At 44.1% G+C, this 22,547-nt stretch overlaps 1 protein-coding gene across 2 annotated transcripts in view; it reads left to right on the forward strand.

Moving 5' to 3' along the window:
• ABCG2 (ATP binding cassette subfamily G member 2 (JR blood group)) overlaps positions 1-22,547 on the forward strand; it is a 164,468-nt gene that overhangs the window by 129,720 nt on the left and 12,201 nt on the right. For both annotated transcript variants that reach the window (XM_077276401.1, XM_077276410.1), the window contains 8 exons: positions 8,967-9,026; positions 9,109-9,223; positions 10,285-10,437; positions 10,516-10,673; positions 11,051-11,202; positions 11,489-11,593; positions 15,292-15,539; positions 21,102-21,184. In XM_077276401.1, the coding sequence (XP_077132516.1) occupies positions 8,967-9,026; positions 9,109-9,223; positions 10,285-10,437; positions 10,516-10,673; positions 11,051-11,202; positions 11,489-11,593; positions 15,292-15,539; positions 21,102-21,184 (1,074 nt within the window). The remainder of the gene's footprint in view (positions 1-8,966; positions 9,027-9,108; positions 9,224-10,284; positions 10,438-10,515; positions 10,674-11,050; positions 11,203-11,488; positions 11,594-15,291; positions 15,540-21,101; positions 21,185-22,547) is intronic.

The following is a 22,547-nucleotide window of genomic DNA, read 5'->3' on the forward strand; positions in this document are numbered from 1 at the left end:
TGAAAGTGGCGTATTATACAGACCGGAGCTGTCTGAGCAAAAATGAAACAGCCCTGAGACCAATGTAAACCAGTAGCGCAGTGCAGATGACGCTTGTACACCCGGACACTCACGGCGTGCACTATGCTCCTCCTAGTCCCGGATGGATGAATCTCACCCGTTCGGATCCCAAACGATTTTCTGGATACATTATACATTACATGTATTTGATCATGTACATTTATAAAATGCTGATGCATATAATGGATGGCATAGGGATGACAAAGTGGATGAAAATCCTCCTTGTCTTTTGGATAAAAATTGGACGATTTTTCACACTCTCATTGGACCCCTGACTAATTGTATGAAGGCTTTGTCTCTAAGGCTACTTTCACACTAGCGTTAACTGCATTCCGCCACAATGCGTCGTTTTGCCGAAAAAACGCATCCTGCAAAAGTGTTTGCAGGATGCGTTTTTTCACCATTGATTAACATTAAGCGACGCATTGTGACGGATTGCCACACGTCGCACCCGTCGTGCGACGGATGCATCGTGCAGTGGCGGACCGTTGGGAGCAAAAAACGTTGCTTGCAACGTTTTTTGCTCCGTCATAAACGTCTTTTCCGACCGCGCATGTGCAGCGCCCCAGAGTCCTGGTCGTTGCAGTACTGTGGCTTCGCCACTAAGGGGAGCCATGGTGCGTTCGATGGCACTGAAGGAGTTCTTCTGATCAGGTATCACAGACACCAATATGTTTCACAGCAGGGCCTCCGGGGGGAGCTAAGGGTGCTATTCATTAGGCCACTCCCCACCATAGTGGGTAAACCGGGGGTCAGGCAGGAAGTTAGGGAGAACGCTGACTGGATTGAACGAAGCAACACCTAGTGAGAGAGGGTGTTGTGGAGGAAGAGACAGTAGGGTCTCTGCCAGGGGTGGGATCCTGGCAGAGGCTTGGCATTGGAAAGAACGTAACGGGACCGTGCCTGCTCAGCATAGCGGCGGTGCCCAAGAAAGGACTAGAAGCGAGATAGATTGTGCTGAGTGAGAAACGAGATCAAGCAGAAGGAGAATACCAGCAGGGGTTTGTTGAAAGAGGCAGCACCTTGCTGAGGCGCATTACCGGTGGCCGGAACGCCGAGGGAGTGGAATAATATACAGCTTTAAGCCATACTCCAAACAGCGGCAGGACAGTCAGTCTCAGGCGGGCTGTCTACCACATATCACCTATGAAGTCTTGGGGGGCAATTGCGGGAGAGGGGCGTCACTAGGGTCCCGGAAGAACTCCAGGCCTACCTGACAAACGGGTGCCGTTCCAACCTGAATACCAGGGAGGGACGGAATAAGAGAGGAACATCTAATCGAGTTGTGAGGGAACTTAAGAAACAGACACAACAGTTGTGGGGTACTTTCCGTGAGCACAGCAGGGGAGGACTACAACACACAGCGCTAAGAAGGAAGGCACTGATTTCCACCTGTGAAGAGAACTCTGGAGGTGCCATTGGACCGGCCGGACTTGCGCAGCCTGGTGAGCCGTATTCTGGACTGAGGACTCAGAGATCTCCAGTAAAGAGGTAAAGAGACTGCAACCTGGTGTCCTCGTTATTTACCGCGACCTGCACCCCACAACTGCACCGTTACCACACCACTTATTGCACCGGACGTCCCCCACTGACGGACAGGGCCACGGACCGGGTCTAGCCACCGTGACAACCCCAGGACTGAGATCCCAGAGGCCCGGCTCCGGGTACCCCTCGGCCCTGCGGCGGTGTGGGGGCGCTCCAACTTGGCGTCACGAACAGGATCTACTTAAGCCTGAAGAATCAGGTCATGTGTGCCTAGAGACTGTGATTTACTGTGCTTGAACTGTACTTTATTGAAAAGACTGTGCTGCGCCAGTTGCCGCCAAAATCCGCCGCCATTGCAGCGCTAAGGAGAGCGCAGGAAGAGAAGAGGGGCGTGAAGTGGGCGTAGGCAAGCTGGAGAGCGCGAACAGCAATGGCCGCCCAGTCTAAGTATTTCTGTGTCCTGAGGACGTGCCCGTCAACAGCCGAAGTCCGCCTCCTGATCCTGGTCGGAGGGTGGAGACCATGGGGACGGGGCCGCCCACGAAAGAGACCGCGAAAAGAGGACATTGGAGGACAAATAAAGATGGCGACACCAGGAGCACCACGCGGAGCTGACCCGGTCCGGCCCGAGGCTGCGCAAACCGAGACAGCCTCCGAGACGCCAACGCTGCGGGGCCTGACCCTCGCAGAGCCACCAATGGGTCGACCTCCTTTGCCGCTGTCTGCAGAACGTGTGGCTGCGGCCGAGGCCCGACAGCTAGCCCGCCGGCTGAGGGCCGATGCCCACGTACTTACACGGCTAGGCCAGCCCACAGGGATCCGTCTGTCCCCAGTGTCCCCTGTCGCCACCCACCCGGCCGTGGCTGGAGGCATGTCACCGACGCCGGACTTGAAGATTTCACCAGATGCTGAACATCTGCGGCGTCTGCTGGCCGCATGGAGGAGCCGACCCCAGCCTGCGGAACAGGTTGACTTGACCAGCGCTCCAGAGATCCCGTCCTCACACTGGGGTGTAGTGGTGGCCTTTAACCCCCGGTATGGAAGAGGGGTGATTCAGGAAATTGGAGAGCCGCTGCAGGTCCGCGTGGATCGGGAGGAGGTGGAGCCTTGCAGCGGGAGGCTCGATCGTGACCTGGAGCCGGGAGATGCCGTCACTTACACGAGGTGGAGGAGGGACACTGGCGAGACGGGCTGGTTTGCCCGAGGTGTCCAACGATGCGTTGCCCTCCAGGCTGCTGCCGGAACACCAGAAGGAGCTGATTCAGTGGGGAAAGCAGCAGAGCCCGGCCCTGCGGAACCCCGAGAAGCCCAGCCTTGCCGTGCCCCGGAGGGACGGGTGCACCTGCCGACAAGGAGGACCTCCCGGCGAGGGATTTTATCATTACTGGGACCGGAACGGCGTCCTGGCTCACCGGTGCGATCTGTTGGCCTGGTGAGGCCGGATAAGAGGTCGCCTTCTGCAGAACCCCAGTAAGATTTTATTGCTTCTAAAATGTAAATAGTTACTGTTTGTTCTTTTGTTCCTGTTGCTGCTAAACCCGTCCAGGGTAAACTTTAAAAAGGTGACCCCTTTGTTGACCCGGGGTCACTATTGTTGTTTTCCAGAAGTTTTGCACAAAGTTACACAAACTGCAGTAATCATGGACTGTGCATGATTCAAACTTTCCTGTAAATAGTTTGCACCTTCTTAAAGGTGCTTCCTACTGGTTTTAGTTAAAGACACTTTGCGAAGATGCCATTCCGGAGCTCTGGTATGGACTGGTAGGCTGAGAAGAAGAGCTACCTCAGAGAGACTTGATCTCCTCTTAAAGGGGAGGTTGGAATTGAACCTGGAAGTGATACTGTTTTGAAACAGTAATGTCATGATGATGCTCTGAAAGAAATGTAACCGTTTTACATGAAAAGTTATATGTGTTTAATATGTTTGAAATGTGAAGTTTGAATAATGTTCTTCAAAAGGAAAGATGCAGAAAGCCTGTTGAGTTGGACTAGAGTTCTGCATGGATAGAAACGTAAGAAAGTAATAATGAAGGTGAGGATAGAAGGTAAACCCTGCGTCCCCATAGAAAGTTAGTTCGTTACTAAGGACAGAAAGTAGACCCGTAGGGGTTAGTGAGTGAGTCCTTATAGGAGCCAGGCAGAGTGGGCTCCATGTTCTCAAACTGAAAGGAATGTTATGTCTATACTATGTATAGTAGAGAAAGGCAGTAGGCCCTGGCTGAACGGGGCGGTCCTGTAAAAGAAAGGAGAGGCAGTAGGTCTGGTGCCATAGGGACAGGCGGTCCTGCAGGTTCAAAAGTAGGAGAATGAAGAGTTACTTTGCCCTGTAATGTGATTATAGGAAGGCCTTTGATAAACTAAGAGTGTATGTTTCTTAAAGGCAATGTTAATTTATTGTTCCAGCATTTGCACTTAGTAGAATACCCGGTTGGGTAATGAGAGTAAATTGTAGCCTGTTGCTATGATATTTGATTATGTTTTGTAACGTTAAAGTGTCCTCACCTCCCGTAAAGGGAAGCCTGTTCAAGTATACTTATTGTTTTGCACTCAACAAAATTGTATGTCTTTTTGCTAATCTGTATTGTTGTTTTTCTTCCCAGTCCCGGAGTACTGTGTTTAACCAGGGGGGAGTGCAGCGCCCCAGAGTCCTGGTCGTTGCAGTACTGTGGCTTCGCCACTAAGGGGAGCCATGGTGCGTTCGATGGCACTGAAGGAGTTCTTCTGATCAGGTATCACAGACACCAATATGTTTCACAGCAGGGCCTCCGGGGGGAGCTAAGGGTGCTATTCATTAGGCCACTCCCCACCATAGTGGGTAAACCGGGGGTCAGGCAGGAAGTTAGGGAGAACGCTGACTGGATTGAACGAAGCAACACCTAGTGAGAGAGGGTGTTGTGGAGGAAGAGACAGTAGGGTCTCTGCCAGGGGTGGGATCCTGGCAGAGGCTTGGCATTGGAAAGAACGTAACGGGACCGTGCCTGCTCAGCATAGCGGCGGTGCCCAAGAAAGGACTAGAAGCGAGATAGATTGTGCTGAGTGAGAAACGAGATCAAGCAGACGGAGAATACCAGCAGGGGTTTTGTTGAAAGAGGCAGCACCTTGCTGAGGCGCATTACCGGTGGCCGGAACGCCGAGGGAGTGGAATAATATACAGCTTTAAGCCATACTCCAAACAGCGGCAGGACAGTCAGTCTCAGGCGGGCTGTCTACCACATATCACCTATGAAGTCTTGGGGGGCAATTGCGGGAGAGGGGCGTCACTAGGGTCCCGGAAGAACTCCAGGCCTACCTGACAAACGGGTGCCGTTCCAACCTGAATACCAGGGAGGGACGGAATAAGAGAGGAACATCTAATCGAGTTGTGAGGGAACTTAAGAAACAGACACAACAGTTGTGGGGTACTTTCCGTGAGCACAGCAGGGGAGGACTACAACACACAGCGCTAAGAAGGAAGGCACTGATTTCCACCTGTGAAGAGAACTCTGGAGGTGCCATTGGACCGGCCGGACTTGCGCAGCCTGGTGAGCCGTATTCTGGACTGAGGACTCAGAGATCTCCAGTAAAGAGGTAAAGAGACTGCAACCTGGTGTCCTCGTTATTTACCGCGACCTGCACCCCACAACTGCACCGTTACCACACCACTTATTGCACCGGACGTCCCCCACTGACGGACAGGGCCACGGACCGGGTCTAGCCACCGTGACAACCCCAGGACTGAGATCCCAGAGGCCCGGCTCCGGGTACCCCTCGGCCCTGCGGCGGTGTGGGGGCGCTCCACATGCGCGGCCGGAACTCCGCCCCCACCTCCCCGCACCTCACAATGGGGCAGCGGATGCGCTGGAAAAATGCATCCGCTGCCCCCGTTGTGCGGCGGAGACAACGCTAGCGTCAGGAACGTCGGCCCGACGCACAGCGACGGGCCGAGCCCGACGCTAGTGTGAAAGTAGCTTAATCTGTAACTATGGAGGCAGACGGGTCTTCATAAGAGACTTCACAAAGCAGTAGGAGGAACATTGGACGCAAAGATTTCTATAGCTATTATATTGTAAGGCCACGTTCACTCTTTCTAGTTTTGGTGCTGTTTTTTTTTTTTTTGGAACCTAAATGTACAAAACTGGAGCTAAAATATCATAAGCCTTTTGTATACACGGTATTTACTTTTGGGATCAGTTCTTGGTTTTGGGATAAAAACTCCCTTTGGGATAAAAACAACCAACAAAACAATATTTAATGCCAGCCTTGAAAAAATGTCTGCTAGTGTAAGAAGTGCCAAATTATTTAGGAGGTCCTCGCCTCTCAATGAATTTGGTGCATTGTTGGGACTGCGGCTTGCACTACGAGCAGCATTTGATCACGCCGCTTCTGCTAATCACAGCCCACTGTTAAGAAAAGAGGCATGCAAGCGTAAAAAAAAATAAAAATAAATGCAAAATTTGCGACTATGCATTACAAAAAAAAATTGCAACTTTTTACACCAGAAAACTCATATAAGCCTTGATTAATTACAACCCTCCCTATAGTATTTTACTGTGTAGTCAAGGAATTAAACAGGCTGCAGATGAGCAGGGTGCCAACGGTGGGGTCACGACTGCAGGAAAAAATGCTTCAGACACGTGTGCATTGTTTAATTTACAATTCCAAATATGGTGCACTTCTTTTGAAGAAAAGTCTCTTAAATCACTTGATACTTTTTTGCTATTAATTTATTTCATAACTATTTCTTTTACCTCTTCTTGTTTTTATTTTTACTGTTTAATGATATTGTCTTATATTAAGGATGTTTTTTAACACCTGATTTAACTCCCTTGTTACTAATTACACGATTATATTATTCTTAAATTATTTTAATCAGCCCATGTCCATTTGATGGGTTTATATGCGCCCTCTGTCTACTGTTTGAGGGGTACCAGATGCCTCGGTTCATAGATCAATATGCCCTCCCTGCCACACATTTTTTATATGTTTAATTTGCCCAAGCTCAGTGCTTGTTTCTCTAACTTTCGTGGATATATTTCATTTTATTGTAAGCATTATAAATGGCCATGATCCCAAAATTGCTGTGTCATACAGATTTCTGCACCGTCACGTTATGTATGTGACTTGGCATTGTTACTGTGTAACTTCCTTTTTTTAGGTTGCATTTTTGGCATGACTCATTCATTCATTCAATAGCCGGATTAATGTCTTAATTTATGAATCAGATCCTAAATATATCATATCCATAGCTTAGCTTCTTCCATAATTAATGTGGTGATTTCATCAGGACAGTGCCTGTCTTCATGCCCTTTACTATCCGTAACCCATCTATGAGACATAGTGGTGCCTCTGTGACTCTTTAAGACCCCTAAAATGTAATAAATGGTGGGCCATTCATGTACTTCTTCTTGATAATAGCTAATCACTGCCTTATTTTTAGAAACATCAGCCCCCTTTCAACTGGATTGGTCCTTTCTGTATAACCAGGACTATATATCAAGCGTAATTATAACGGACCACTGTGACATTAAATTTTTGTGCTCTTTTAAAAAATCTTGACAAAGACACATTAAAGTCCCACTTCATAAAAGTATGATCACTTTTATACATTTTTAGTAGCTTATAAGTTATCCTCCATTTTCCCAAATTGTTTTAGATATTAATGACTATAATGGCTGATAGAAAATCACTAGGCTTGATCGTTGTGTACCGTGTCTTATAGGTGAGTGATATGTACCAGGATGACATTGTGAATGGTTTCAGTAGTCAACAATTAGTGAATATTGCTTACTGGGTGAGAGGTGTCTTATCAGTGTTGTAATCGACTATGCTATGTAGAAACTGTATAACAGGGAGGAGACCTAAAGCTATGAAATGCAATAAACTGATTCATTTATTACACTTTTTTTCTGAAGGATAAGGACTAGTGATGAGTGAATGTGCTATTATGTTATCCGAGCATGCTCAGGTGTTATCCGAGTATCTCAGATGTGCTTGAGTAATATGTTCGAGTCCCCACGGCTACTTGATTCACGGCTGTTCTACAGCTGCAACACATGCAAGGATTGCAATAGATGGGCCCTTTGGAGGTGGTAGTGGACCCTGTGACCTCTTGGGCTCCTACAAGGCTGTACAGGTTACACCAGTGGTGTAGGAAAAATAAATGTGTTTGTGGCTTGTTTGATGCTGAAGGAGCTTGGGATTATTATCTGTGCTATAGACATTGTTTAGTTATCTTTATTCCTTTTTTTAGCCTTCTATTTTGTCTGGCTTTTTGTCAAAGTTAATTAGAAAAAAAACCTAAAGCATACAGTATGTTGGTAACCTTGTTGGTTGGTACATGGCAAGAATGTGTCCCTTCCAGCAGAGTAGGAGTATTTTACCAAGCACCATCCTAATTGTGATGGATTGGATGTTCAATGATTGTGTGTAATATATTCTCATCACTATAAAGTTAGACAAGTAATAAAGCACACCATACTCTGTAGTATATGGACTCCACTAGTATTCAAGATGTACCAAAGATTGTTTGTCCCTGTCTCTAATATAAAGTCCTCCCTCAATCTGAAACCTTATCTCTACAAAACTGAACTTCTTGTGTTTCCTCCTTCTACTAACCTTACTCTATTTGATATTGAAATTACCTTGGAGGATACAACCATAACTCCCATGCAGCACGCCCGCTGTCTTGGGGTTATATTTAACACACAACTTTCCTTTATTCCCTATATCCGATCACTCACTCGCTCATGTCACCTGCATCTTAAAAACATCTCCAGAATTCTTCTCCCTCATCTCGGTCTATCGCCCTACGCATTCTCTCTGTTCTGAAACTGACCTGAGACTAACATCCTCCATAATTTGAACCTTGCACCTCCGTCACCAAGACTTCTCCTGTGCTGCGCCAGTTCTCTGGAATGCACTACCCCAAATAATCCGACTGTTACCTAGCCCCCATGTTTTTACATGTGCTTTAAAAACACATCTCTTTAAACAAGCCTAGCACCTCAACTCACTATCCTAACTCTTCCCTGCTCCCTCCTTCTAAACATTATTCATAATCTGCTCCCTCCTATTCATCTGTCTCCACAATCTCCATGCACATGATAACTGCACTTGATAATTGCACTTAAACACACGGGCTAATGATCGGATCATGCAGTTTTATATGAAATTCCCTATTTATTACAATTGCTGGATCTGAAATAACAATCACTTTTTTCCTGGCAGATTGTTAACTTGCGAGCAGGACCCTCACTCCTAATTTCACTGTTTAAACTGCCTTACCTTGTATTGAATTTATTGTCTGTATACGTCCCCGCTTAATTGAAAAGTGCTGCAGATTATGTTGGTGCTATAGAAAATAAAATTATTATTATTATATATGTTTTAAATCTGTATATACATTTTACGATGTGACCATGTTACCTTCTTTATATTCGTAGTGGGATTATGAGACCTGGTCTTAATGCAATTTTGGGTCCTACTGGCAGTGGCAAGTCATCGTAAGTATCACATTTACAATTCTCTAATGAAAACCAAATCCTGTTCATGAACTGACACAACTTGTTTATGTTCCTCATGAAGGCTTTTGGATGTTCTTGCTGCCAGGAAGGATCCTCACGGGCTTTCTGGTGAGGTGCTAATAGATGGAAAGCCACAGCCACCAAACTTCAAATGTCTCTCTGGCTATGTTGTACAGGTATATAATATGAAATTGGCTGTTTTTGTTTTTTCTTTTCCTAATGCACTGCTTCTGTCAAAATAAAAGAAGATTTTGATATTCCTTTTCATTATTCAATATACCGTAAGAAGTCATTTAAAAAGCTAGACTGCATTCCCTCCTATGCTCTGGTTCTATTCATTCCTTTCCTAAAGATCATGTTCATTCAAATGGATATTCACACCAGTGTCCATATACTAACTGACTAGGATTTTAGGGAGTAGATGAAAGGGGTGCACAGTGAGCAATATTACACAGTTCCTGGTGCTTTGAGGGGGCCCAGAAGGCACCTTTGCCATGTATACCAGTATTATGACTGGTAAATAGGTGCCTTGATACAAATGTTATATTAAGGGTTTGTGCCCAAGATTCGAATCTGGCAGTGCTTTGGGCGCAATGCATGTTCGCTGCATCCAAAGTGCTGCCGTCTATTGAACACTGGTGAATCCTCTGTGTTCACTGAACTGTGCGGATTCACCGCATTCTACACATTGTATTTGTGAAATTTCTCTTAAATTAGCATGCTGCGGTCTGGAGAGACTCGCCGCATGTCCGTCTCCGCCGGTGATCCGCAGGCGTATGTGCACACATAGTGGACATGGGATTTCTTGAAATCCCAACCACTATGCTGTAACATCTGGACGCTGTGGGTTGGATGCTGCACAAGTACGCATCTCTGCCTGGAATAAATGGATAGTATTACTTTTTTTTAAACAATACTTCTGCATCTTGTACGCTAAAATGCTGCATGGTCTAGGTGCTATGAATTCTTTTTCTAGTATTTTACCCTGTAGGCTTATGTAGGACATGAAAATTTAAAATGTTGAAAAAACAAAAATGTCATGTAAAATGTTGGTAAAAACAGACATGAAATATATAGTTTTTATAGTGTTTAAAAAAACGCTTCAATACAGTGTGTGAGAAGGCATTAGAATGACTGCTTTTTGTTTCCTGTTGATAAAAAACACAATGTAAAATAACTGGTGTTATAGGTGACTACTAAGAATTTAGTCCATTGACCAATCCTATATTTCCTACAGGATGACGTTGTGATGGGGACATTATCTGTTCGAGAGAACTTGCAATTCTCAGCCGCCTTGAGGCTTCCAAGATCACTGAAGCAGAAGGAGAAGGATGAGCGTATCAATCAAATCATCAAGGAACTGGGATTGACTAAAGTGGCAGATGCCAAGGTAACAGGCTCACAGTTTGGGGATTTCTGTCTACAATGCTCAATCAATGGAAATCCAGACCTTGGTGTTTGATTTTAGGTTGGCACCCAGATGATTCGAGGAGTGTCTGGAGGAGAGAGAAAAAGAACCAACATTGGTATGGAGCTGATCACCGACCCAGGGGTTTTGTTTTTGGATGAACCTACTACTGGTTTGGATTCCAGCACAGCTAATGCTGTTCTTTTGCTGCTGAAAAGGTTAGGACGTGTAGTCTTTTCTCCGATATAACTAGTTTTCCGTTTCCAGGGTTCTCACAGACTTCTATCCTGGAACAACTGAGCAAGACAAGTACACATACTTTTGTCTATTTATTTTCTACTATATATATAATATATATATATATATATATATATATATATATATATATGATGTATGTTGGGTGTTATCTTATTCTGATCTGAGGCCCAGATACCTGAAGGCTACCATGATGAATCCTATATTTCCTGTGATGTAAAACAGACTTTTCTTGCCCACTTTAATAACGGGTCTAATTTATATAATCCACATTAGAATTGATAACAATGTGTATTACTTAATGTAGTAATTATGCTATGTTCATTCTTTTACCATGCAGGATGTCAAGGCAAGGAAAAACCATAATCTTTTCCATACACCAGCCTCGTTACTCCATCTTCAGACTGTTTGATACCCTGACCTTGCTGGCCGGGGGTAAGATGTTGTACCATGGGCCTTCTAACTATGCACTGGATTACTTCACACAACTAGGTAACAATGAAGAACTTTTCACTCATGTTTTATTCACTTCCCAGGTAAATAAGTCAGGGATATTTTCTTCCTTGCCTCAATCTCATAGCTTATATTGCACTAACATATTCCAATGCATTGTACAGATATTTACCTCCTCTATACTACTTATTGTTTCCAATGAGGCTTGTAGTCAAATTTTCCTATTTCTTCCCCAATTTTGTCAGTACATTCCGTGCAACAGTGCTCACCACTGAGCGACCCCATAATGTATATTTTTATAATAACGTCATTTTTCTTTTGGCAGGATATACCTGTGAAGAGCACAATAATCCTGCTGACTTCTTCCTCGATGTCATTAATGGAGACTCCACAGCTGTTGCCTTAAACAAACTAGAAGAAGTGGATCTAGGTATGTAGGATAGCTCAGGATTATCTCAGCTGTGCAGAGGTTTCAGGGTGTAGTCAGATGGCCATATTGCTCCAGCGAGGATTGCATCACATCGCAATCCTCGGACTGGCCGTCGGCTCTCTTGGCCTGAGCACGACAGCATGTATTTCTATGCATCTATCACACTCGGGTCAGGAGAGTCGATGGCCAATCCGTGGATTGCGATGCAATACAGCCATCTGACTGCACCCTTACTAATAATTGTGTTCACCCTAATTCTACCAATTTTGGGGCAGGTCTTCTCACTTTTCTGCATTGTGCTGTTCCTCTGTTATTCCCCTTAGAAATATATGACAACTTGACAACTGGGAGTTACCATTTGGAGGTGTGTCCCGGTGCAGACTGATGCTGTCCTATAATATATAAATAACAGAAAAACGGACCGCCACATCAACAACTAGTCTGAACAGGTGCATACCAAAAAAAGCAACTTGTTTATCAAAATATGAAAATGGTTGCACTCAGTTTTGTTGAAGCATGTCAATGTTAAATACATGAAGTGTGAATAGCAAAATGGCTTTTGAAATTTAGGAAAAAATACACGTGAGACGTTTAGCACAAAATTGTGTCAAATAGTTTGAGCCCATCAACCATCGTCAAGGTAATCTCATGAATCTGAAAGGTCCCTGACCTAACTGCCCAGTGTGAACACTTACCTATGGCTAATATCTGAATGCATGGGTGAATATAAACTTCATGTATTTCACATTGACATGCTTTAACACACTGAGTGCAACCATTTTCGTATTTTGATATATAAGTTGCTTTTTTGGTATGCACTAGTTCATTGCTCCCCGACATGAGGGCAGAGGAAAGTACTGCAGTGCGCAGACGCCGGGAAAGGTCAGAGAGGCCCGGCGCCTGCGCACTGTAGTACTTTACTCTGCCCTCAACAGGGCACATAAGTACGCCTGCGCAGGAACACAATGCCGGGGAGCGATGAAGCAACAGGAGGGGTCATCGCAAGAAGATGGGAGTCGCAAACCGAACCTGCGACATCCATCAGTCCGGGCCACACCGGACCGCCACCGGGGATCTTTCAGGTCAGACCAGGAGCTTATCTACAGCATTATAGAATGTTGTATATCAGCCCTGAAAGGCAGTGGCTGTATCTTATACCGGCCAAAATTACTGACAGGTTCGCTTTAAGATTTTTAGGAGTAGTAACAGAGGAACAGCACAATTGTAGCCAACATAATTCTCTACTCTTTTTTTTGCGTGTATGTTTTGATAACATTAAGGACACGTTCACACGTTGTTGAGTATTTGGTCAGTATTTTACATCAGTATTTGTAAGCCAAAACCAGGAGTAGGGGAAAAATACAGAAGTGGTGACGTGTTTCTATTATACTTTTCCTCTTATTGTAAGCCAAAACCAGGAGTGGAACAAATACTCACATAAAAATAAAAACTAATCAAATACTCAGTGTGTGCACGTGGCCTAAGGGTGCTTTCACATTGCGTCCAAACCTCCCTGCAAAACGGGATTCGGGCTTATGTGCTGACGATTCCATTGACTATAAGCCGACCTGTAATGAGTCCCGCCCATTGGCCGGTGTTCATAGCAAGTGAGCATTTGTGCTTCTTATAGCAGGGCTACCATTTTTGTCAATGGTATCAATAAAAATGTCAGCTCGGCACGCAAAAAATATGCCCTCACCCAGTCACAGATCCAGAAAAAATGGAGAGGCTACGGGTCTTGGAAAATAGCGCAAATTTTAGATTTTTTTTTTCTCACCACTTAAAAAAGACTATACATGTTTAGTATGTGCGTAATCTTATTGACCTGTAGAATCATAATGGCAGGTCAGTTTAGCCTTTAGTGAATATGGTTGAAGAAAAAAAAATCAATTGTAGAATTGCCAAAATCATTGGTGGTGTTCAAAAGTACAACTCGTCCTGCAAAAAAACAAGTCCTCACACGTCCATATTGGTGAAAAAATAGAAAAATGATGGCTCTGGGAAGAAAGGGAGCAAAAAACTGAAGGTGGACACTCAGACGTAGTCTACTACCCTTCCTAACATAAGACATATATTACATCATATGGGCTGCAGCAGTATGGATTGGGCTGAGGAGCCGAGACCATTTCATATATGGCAGGTCCCGGGTTGCCATGACAGCTGGGGGCCTGCTAAAAGCCCACATTGGTGCCATGTTGGTAATCCTGTGATGTCCAGCTTCATAGGAGATTGTGATATTTGCTAAATACTGGAATACTGCGCTATCTATATATATAATTGTCTAAAGGCCCCGTCTCACTAAGCGATTTACCAACGATCACGACCAGCGATACGACCTGGCCGTGATCGTTGGTAAGTCGCTGTGTGGTCACTGGGGAGCTGTCACACAGACAACTCTCTCCAGCGACCAACGATCAGGGGAACGACTTCGGCATCGTTGAAACTGTCTTCAACGATGCCGAAGTCCCCCTGCAGCACCCGGGTAACCAGGGTAAACATCGGGTTACTAAGCGCAGGGCCGCGCTTAGTAACCCGATGTTTACCCTGGTTACCAAAAAAAACAAACAGTACATACTCGCCTTTCGGTGTCCAGGTCCCTTGCCGTCTGCTTCCTGCTCTGACTGAGCCGCCGTACAGTGAGAGCAGAGCGCAGCGGTGACGTCACTGCTGTGCTCTCACTTCTCACTGTACGGCGGCAGTCAGTGAGAGCAGGAAGCAGACGGCAAGGGACCTGGACACCGAAAGGCGAGTATGTACTGTTTGTTTTTTTTTACATTTACGCTGGTAACCAGGGTAAACATCGGGTTACTAAGCGCGGCCCTGCGCTTAGTAACCCGATGTTTACCCTGGTTACCAGTGAAGACATCGCTGGATCGGTGTCACACACACCGATTCAGCGATGTCAGCGGGGCCTCAACGACCAAAAAAAGGTCCAGGCCATTCCGACACGACCAGCGATCTCGCAGCAGGGGCCTGATCGCTGGTACGTGTCACACATAGCGAGATCGCTACTGAGGTCGCTGTTGCGTCACAAAACTTGTGGCTCAGCAGCGATCTCGCTAGCGATCTCGCTATGTGAGACGGGGCCTTAAGGTCCACTTCCATCTGTTTCTCTGTTTGTCTGTCACAGAAATCCCGCATCGCTGATTGGTCGCGGCCACGAATTGGCCCCTCCCTACTCCCCTCCAGTCAGTGCCCACATAGCGTTTTAGCAGTCCGTTAAACGGAAGTTACTGGTCTCTGAAAATGGCAACAAAAAGCAATTTTTTTTGTACAAATTTCAGAAATGAAAAAAAAACAAAAACCAAAGCTATGCATGTTTAGTATTGCTATGATTGTATGGACCTTGATGACCATGTTTCCAGGTCATTTTTAAAACGGTGAACGATAATGTAATAACAAAATAAAAAACAATGGCTCATTTGCAGGAGGTTTTTCTCATCATTCCAGCCAGCACATTTTTTTTTCCTGTTTTTCAGTAGATTATATGGTAAAATGAATGGCTTCTTTCAAAATGACAATTCGTCCTGCACGCAAACGAACTATAAGGTTTGGAAAAGGGGAGGAAAAAACAAAAGTGCAAAATCGAAAAATGGCAGCTTCAGGAAGGGGTTAAACTAATGTAGCTATAGTGGTAGTACAGTGATATACCGTATTTATTGGCCAATGAATGTAATGCGTGCCTTCCTGACTCTTAGGCATGGACGAGCCGAATGACGGTGGCAGTCAGACTGTGGTGGATAAACTGGCGATTGATTTCTCTAACACCAATTATTATATGGAGACTAAAGCTGAACTGGAGAAAATGTCAAGTGGGGAAAAAGTGAAGACGCGTTTCTTTCCCAGGCAAATCACATACAGCACTTCATTCTTCCATCAGATGAAATGGGTGTGTAAGAGGTCCTTTAAAAATCTCATTCGTAATCCCCAAGCTTCAATCGCCCAGGTAAGTGTGGAGATATCATGGCATTACGTTATCTTCTAGCATGCTGGGAGTTGTAGTTTTATAACAGCTGGAGAGCCGAGGTTCCCCACCCCTGTTCTAACATCACTCACCCACTAGTAAAAAAACCCACAACCTGCTTTAGGCCTCATTCAGACGTCAGTAATTCACATAAGTGTTCTAGCCGTGATTTCTCATCAAAGTCTACGGAGCTGTTCACATACCTGTGTTTTTTTTTACAGACTGTATGTCCATGAAAAAATCACTGATGACACACATTGCAATCTGTTTGCTGTCCATTTTCAACATTGTAATGTAGAGGAAAAGCTCTCCAACTTTGTTTTCTTTTTCATACGAGAAAATCAGTGATGAAACTCTGACAGTAAATCAGACTGTTTTTTGTGAGATTCAGAAAAATCACTGATGAGATGACTGATTAAAGCCTTAGGGCGCGGTCAGATAGCCATGTATATCGGAATGAGATTGGTATGCACTGCATGGACTGGCCGGATGCTCTCACTAAGGGCTCATTTCCACATGCGAGGCACACGTCCGTATCTCGCATGTGGAAACCAAGCTCTGGCGCCGGCACTTAGGAGCGGAGCGTGCGGCCGCATAGGAACACATGGAGCTGCACGCTCCTCTCCAAAGTGCCGGCGCCAGAGCTTGGTTTCCACATGCGAGATACGGACGTGTGACTCGCATGTGGAAATGAGCCCTTACGGAGCGTGACAGCTGTATAGAAATACATGAAGCTGTCTTGCTCGGGTTGAGACAGTCCATGTTCCGATCTCTACGGTTTATCTGGCCAGTTGACTGCTCCCCTATACAGTACATAGGTAACTGGTAGCACTTACAAGGGACATCATGGTGACAACCCATTTGAACCCTCTAACCCCCAGGGATCAGCTGTTATTGTTGAGGAGGTTATGACTTGCTATTCTGGTGACAAAATAAATGTCTGACTATGTAACGCATGAAGAGGCTTGGTCAGATTGGGAGTTGCTGTTACGCAGTGGCCCACTACTTTCAATTAAAGCACCAGCGTTTTTGTTTTTTTTAATTGTACCACTGGAATGGTGCTTTAAATGTAATTCCCCTGCCCCCTTTCTCCTACTCGCCTGTCGCTGCCTTTATCCTTATCCAGCTTCGCTCCAGTCGGTCTCTGGTGAAAAGTGATCTGCCAGCAGCTTCTGTGTTTCATGGAGCGGCGACAGAGGTCACTTCTCAGTACATCTCTACGAGGGCCTCATTCTGGCCTAATTCTGGATCTCATAGACTTGCATTGAGTTCTTGTGATGTAACATCTGACTTTCAGCAAGTCAGAAGTTATGGGCACAAGATGGCTCCGCGGGACCGGAGCGGTGTCGGTAAAAGTGATGCCGCTGGAAGGTGAGTATAAGAACGGGAGCAGGGGGCTTACATTCAAAGCGCCACTCCAGCACAAAACAAACAAAAAAAGACGCTGGAGTGGTGCTTTAAAGATGCCGGTCCCCCACTAGAAAGTCTGTGTTTCCTAATAAGATAACTAAATTGCAGTTTATCTCTATTCTTGTTTTCTTACTCTTAAAGCAGCCTTATTCAAGTGTGCTGCATGCCATCTTCTCATGGACATACATTGTCACACATCACTATATTACTTATGCATAATGCTGTATTTAAAAGAAATGCGTGGATCTTTTATCCTAAAAAATGTTCTTAATATGATCAACCTTGTGACCCAAATTAGCTGACACAAAATTGGCTTTACATTTTATTTTTCTTTTGCCTTATGTGCACTTTGCTTGTTCTTTAATGTCCCCGACACCTCATTAGTGCTGGATTTCCAACCCCTTCTATGCGTGGTACACAGTTCATTAAAACCACTTCACATCATCCGACTTAAATTGATTTGATATGATCCTTGTTTTCCACCACAACTAGCTTAATGGCCAAGTAATCTGTGCCCCTTGATCTTTACGGCGGGTTTTCAGTAATACAGTCCCTTTATCCGAAGCGATTATGGCATTAGAAGCTAATGCATCTTTACAGCTTCCACTTAAACGATCAGCCTGATACCAATAATTTTAAAATATTTTATCCACCTTTTGTACAAGAGAATTGGCAGAAAAGGTCAAAGCATTTCATATAATCTCTTAATCTCCTTACTAATTCCTCTGTATCATTGCCACTTGATCACTTATGGACAATGCTTTGCTGTCAGCCCCTTTCTTTCTTAAGAGTTTAAGCTTTTTGTAGGATTTTTGCGATATTGTTTCCAAATATCGCATTATTTCAACTTCTTAAACATTGTTACAAGCCAAAAACTGCTTAGATTTGCTTCAGTTTCTGAATTGCATGGATGTTCATACTGTACTTTTTGCATCTACTCATATCTTCTGAAGAACATTTATGGTGCACATTCAGACTTTTCTGCATTTACACAGAATGTGTATGTATGTATGTGTATACAATAATGTATGTGTTGTGAGGCAATGACCGGTGTCACAGGTAGGGGTCGCTGTTTGTTCTGTCCAGGATGCACACGGAGGAGTAGTGAGGCCATGAGGGGGCATTGCAGTCGCAGGTGTAGCTGTGATTGCAATGGTCAAACAGTGACCGATGTCACAGGTAGGGGCACTGTGTGTTCTCCCCAGGTTGGGCACGGAGGCGTATGAAGGCCATAGGAGTACATAACAGTCATGGACGTAGCAGTGACAGCAATGCAGAGTAGAAATAATAAAAGTAAATGTTAGTCTTGGACATGCTAGTGTCCAAGGCAGATGTAGGGTAAACCTGCTCTGGGATGTTGTGTTGTGAAACAGACTGTAGGATGGTAGTCGTGCAGTCCGTTTCATTCCAGGCCCGGGCTTTCCATGTGGCTGAAGGCCACAAGTTTCTTTGTTAATAGCCCTGCAGTAAAGGGTTTGGGTGTGTCAGGGCCAGTGTCAGTTTGGGTGTAGGGTAGTGTGCAGAGAAGAGCTTTGTCTATGTGAAGAGACACAGGACAGAGCAGAACCAATAGGCTTGGCACCCACAGCGTACACAGCGGTGCTGCCATCCACTGTAACTGGTCTCAGAGGGGGAATGTCTTGTGCCCGGAGGTAGACTGTCCTGTGCTCGAAGAAGGACTGGCATGTGTAACAACTGCAAACTGGAGGATATGTGTGTGTATGGCTATGAGTAAGAGACATTGACACGGTGGTGCAGTCACCCACGGCTACTGGTCAAAGGGAAGGCCAGCGTGTTTAGTGACTATAAACGGAAGGATGCCGTGCAGTATGTAGTGTGGCGAAATGGACACTAATGCTATGCACTGAAATTAGATTCACTTGTGTGAATTGGGACATTTAATGCTGTGAAGAAACACATTAAGGCTGTGTGCACACGTTCAGGATTTTTTGCGTTTTTTTCGCGTTTTTTCGCTATAAAACACGAAAAAGACGCATACATTGAGCATCCTGTTATTAGAATGCAATCCGCAATTTTTGTGCACATGTTGCGCTTTTCTCCGCGGCAGAATCGCATTTCGAATAAAAACGCAGCATGTTCATTCTTTGTGCAGAATCGCGGGGATTCCGCACACATAGGAATGCATTGATCCGCTTACTTTCCGCATGGGGCTATACCCACTATGCGGGAAGTAAGCGGATCATGTGCAGTTGGTACCCAGAGTGGAGAAGAGGAGACTCTCCTTCAGGCCCTGGGAACCATATACCGTAATTGTTACAAAAAAAAGAATTAAAATAAAAAATCGTGGTATTCTCACCTTCTGGTGTCCCCGGCAGTCTTCCTACTCCTCGCGATGCTCCCGTTCCCAATAATGCCTTGCAACAATGACCTGTGATGACGTAGTGATCTCGCTAATGCTGTGGGGGGACGCCGGAAGGTGAGAATATCACAATTTTTTATTATTTTTAACATTATATCTTTTTACTATTGATGATGCATAGGCAGCATCAATAGTAAAAGGTTAGTCACACTTGTCAAACATGTGCGTACATATAATCCCTTAAAACTTAATTTTTATTTCTATTAAATATAAAACCCAGACCCAATATAAAAATTAGACATGGATACCACAAATATAGACAAAAAGTCACCAATATAATAACCTATTATGGTCCTAAATACACCTACGACTCACGCCTGCGTTACTGTGGAGGTTGGCACCCTAAGAAACGATTTTTTGGCGCCCCCACTCAGCGTCGGCTAGCCCTTTCTCCCCTACAGTATCCCTCACACTACAGGTGGGAAAACAATATAGTTAAAGAGCAGTGGTGAAAAAACAGTCAAATAACCAGATACATAATCATTTGGACCTATATAGGTACCTCCACATAATGTAACAACGTTCCAAACACAACGCACAAAATGCACTTGTAGTACCCTATAGTATCAAAAAGGTATCAAATAATAGCCGTCATGGTCCTAATATCATCAGCGATACATAATCAATTCGATCAAATCAATAGCCAGACAGCAACCAAAGGCCCAATATATGCCAGAAAAAAGATTTTTTTAATAGATCATTAGGGTCACTTAGCGTGTGTCGGTATCTCTCCGACACGTTTCCCCGCTCTCACGGTTCATCAGGAGGAAGTGATATTCATGATTCCGGATGCTCCATAGATCTATGATCTATGATTTATGGAGCATCCGGCATCATGAATATCACTTCCTCCTGATGAACCGTGAGAGCGGGGAAACGCGTCGGAGAGATACCGACACACGCTAAGTGACCCTAATGATCTATTAAGAAAATCTTTTTCTGGCATATATTGGGCCTTTGGTTGCTGTCTGGCTATCGATTTGATCGAATTGATTATGTATCGCTGATGATATTAGGACCATGACGGCTATTGTTTGACAATAACAATATATAACAATGATCCGAAACACATATCTAAGCCCGCTATTACATTTCTGAAGAACAGGCTGAAAGTGATTCAGTGGCTAAGTATATCTCTTCATCTGAACTCAATCGATCACCTATGTCGAATTTTGTCCATCCAATATCCAGGCTCTTAAAGAGGTCATTCTGAAGATTGGAAAAAAAGATCAAGGTTGCAATATGTCACCAACTTATTTATTCCATGCTGAAGATTTGGTGCTAAAAATCATGAAGACCATTCAAAATGTGGTTATTTTTAATATGGGGTGTATTCGTTTTTGCATCAGCTAATTGGAGCAAAACTGAAGATTTTGTAAAGAAAGTTATTTTATTAACCGTAATTTCATTTTATGGGTTAAAAAAATATTCTATGAAACTCAGTCTTGTCAACATTTTGGAAATTGTTTCTTGTGTTTTATGCAGTAATGGTAGTAACAAGAGGCAGGTATGAAGCACATTCATTTTAATGAGAAATGGGGGGTTGTCACCATATAGACAGCCTTCACACAATTTTATGTTAATTTTTTTGGGGGGGAAACTAACCTTATACAGTTTCAAGTCTTGTTACGTTTGCAGTTTATGCTTTTTACCACTATGGAGATAGAATAAGCTAAATAAATAATTATATAGTTGAATGTCTCAGTTTAATGTATGCCGTATATTTATACCATATCTTTTACTTTCCCTCACAGGTAATGGTTAGTCTTATTCTCGCTCTCGTTGTTGGAGCCATCTTTTTTGGCGTGAAAGATGATGCGAATGGAATCCAAAACAGGTGAGTGCATAAGAGCTGCATCCTCTAGTAAGTGGTAATATACAGAATTGTCCAAAAGTTAAGGCAGGTGTGGAAAAAAATGATGTGAAGTATGAGTGATACACTTGCACACAGTATTTGAAGGAACCTGGCATGGAAGTTGTTCCAAACATCTCAGAGGATTAACCACAGATCTTCTCGGGATGTAGGCTTCCAAACATCCTTATGTCTCGTCATGTAATCCCAGAAAGACTTGATGATGTTGAGGTCAGGGCTCTGTGGGGACCATATCATAACTTCCAGAATTTCTTGTTCCTCTTTATGCTTATGTCTTCTATTGGTGTCCAGCTTTAGAATACATTTAGAGCCAATAAGATGCCTCCCTAAAGATGTCCATAATGCTTCGGACAATGCTTGAGCCGACAGCAATTTCAGCCAGCTTTCATATACACAGGACTGCTCTTTGGCTGAGCACTCTTCTGCCGGCTGCTTATCTCCTTATGGCCTTGTACTGTTTTTTGTGCTAATAAACTTTGATGTTGCTTAGTTGTGTTCATCACTATTGTATTTCCTTTCTTGGTGGTCCTCAGTGTTGTCCATTTCTTGGTGTATTTTAAAAAGAGATTGAACAACATATCTTGAAACCCTAGTCTGCTTTGGAATCTTTGCCTTTTTGCTGTGCTTAGTCTTGGGTATGACCTCTGAGAATTAACTGTCTTCCACAACCTCACCTTTTATAGCAGAGTTTGAAGGCTCCTACACAGCTGTGTTTCAACCTACATATGAAAATGATGATGACTGATATACTTGGGACGTTCTGAGACTATGTGACTGTTTCAAATTAAATTGTAAAATTCAAATACGTGCACAGAAGAGTCACTCTAATACATTAAGAATCCAAGCAGATCTATCCTTTATTACTCCATAACATCAACTTATATAGGTTACTAGTATTCATGCATTGCTACAATATAATTGGCTCAGCTTATCTCTAAATATGTGCTGGCGTATTTAGCATACATGCATCTCATTTGCTAAAAGTGATTCTGAATAATTTAGGTTTGTCTCTCACTTGAGTTTAGTTTCTTCACCGTTCCTATGTTTTTCTAAGTCTATTACACAAAGACATTCCCAAGGGACCTCTGTTATCTCACACACACATGCTGGCTCAAACTCCATCTTGGAAAGGAGAAAAAAATATATCTAGATTATCCACAATAGAGTCAGGATAGATGAATATAGCTCCTGCACTCCCAACCAGCCGCCACAAATTGGTGCTGTTTTTAAGGCATTGCATTCATTCATTTTGCATTTTGTTACTTAATAAACTATTAACATGTATTTTTGAAAGCATTATTACTTTTCACCTGTGTGTATGTGTGTG

Source organism: Ranitomeya variabilis, chromosome 1 (genome assembly GCF_051348905.1).
Source record: "Ranitomeya variabilis isolate aRanVar5 chromosome 1, aRanVar5.hap1, whole genome shotgun sequence".
NCBI lineage: Eukaryota > Metazoa > Chordata > Amphibia > Anura > Dendrobatidae > Ranitomeya > Ranitomeya variabilis.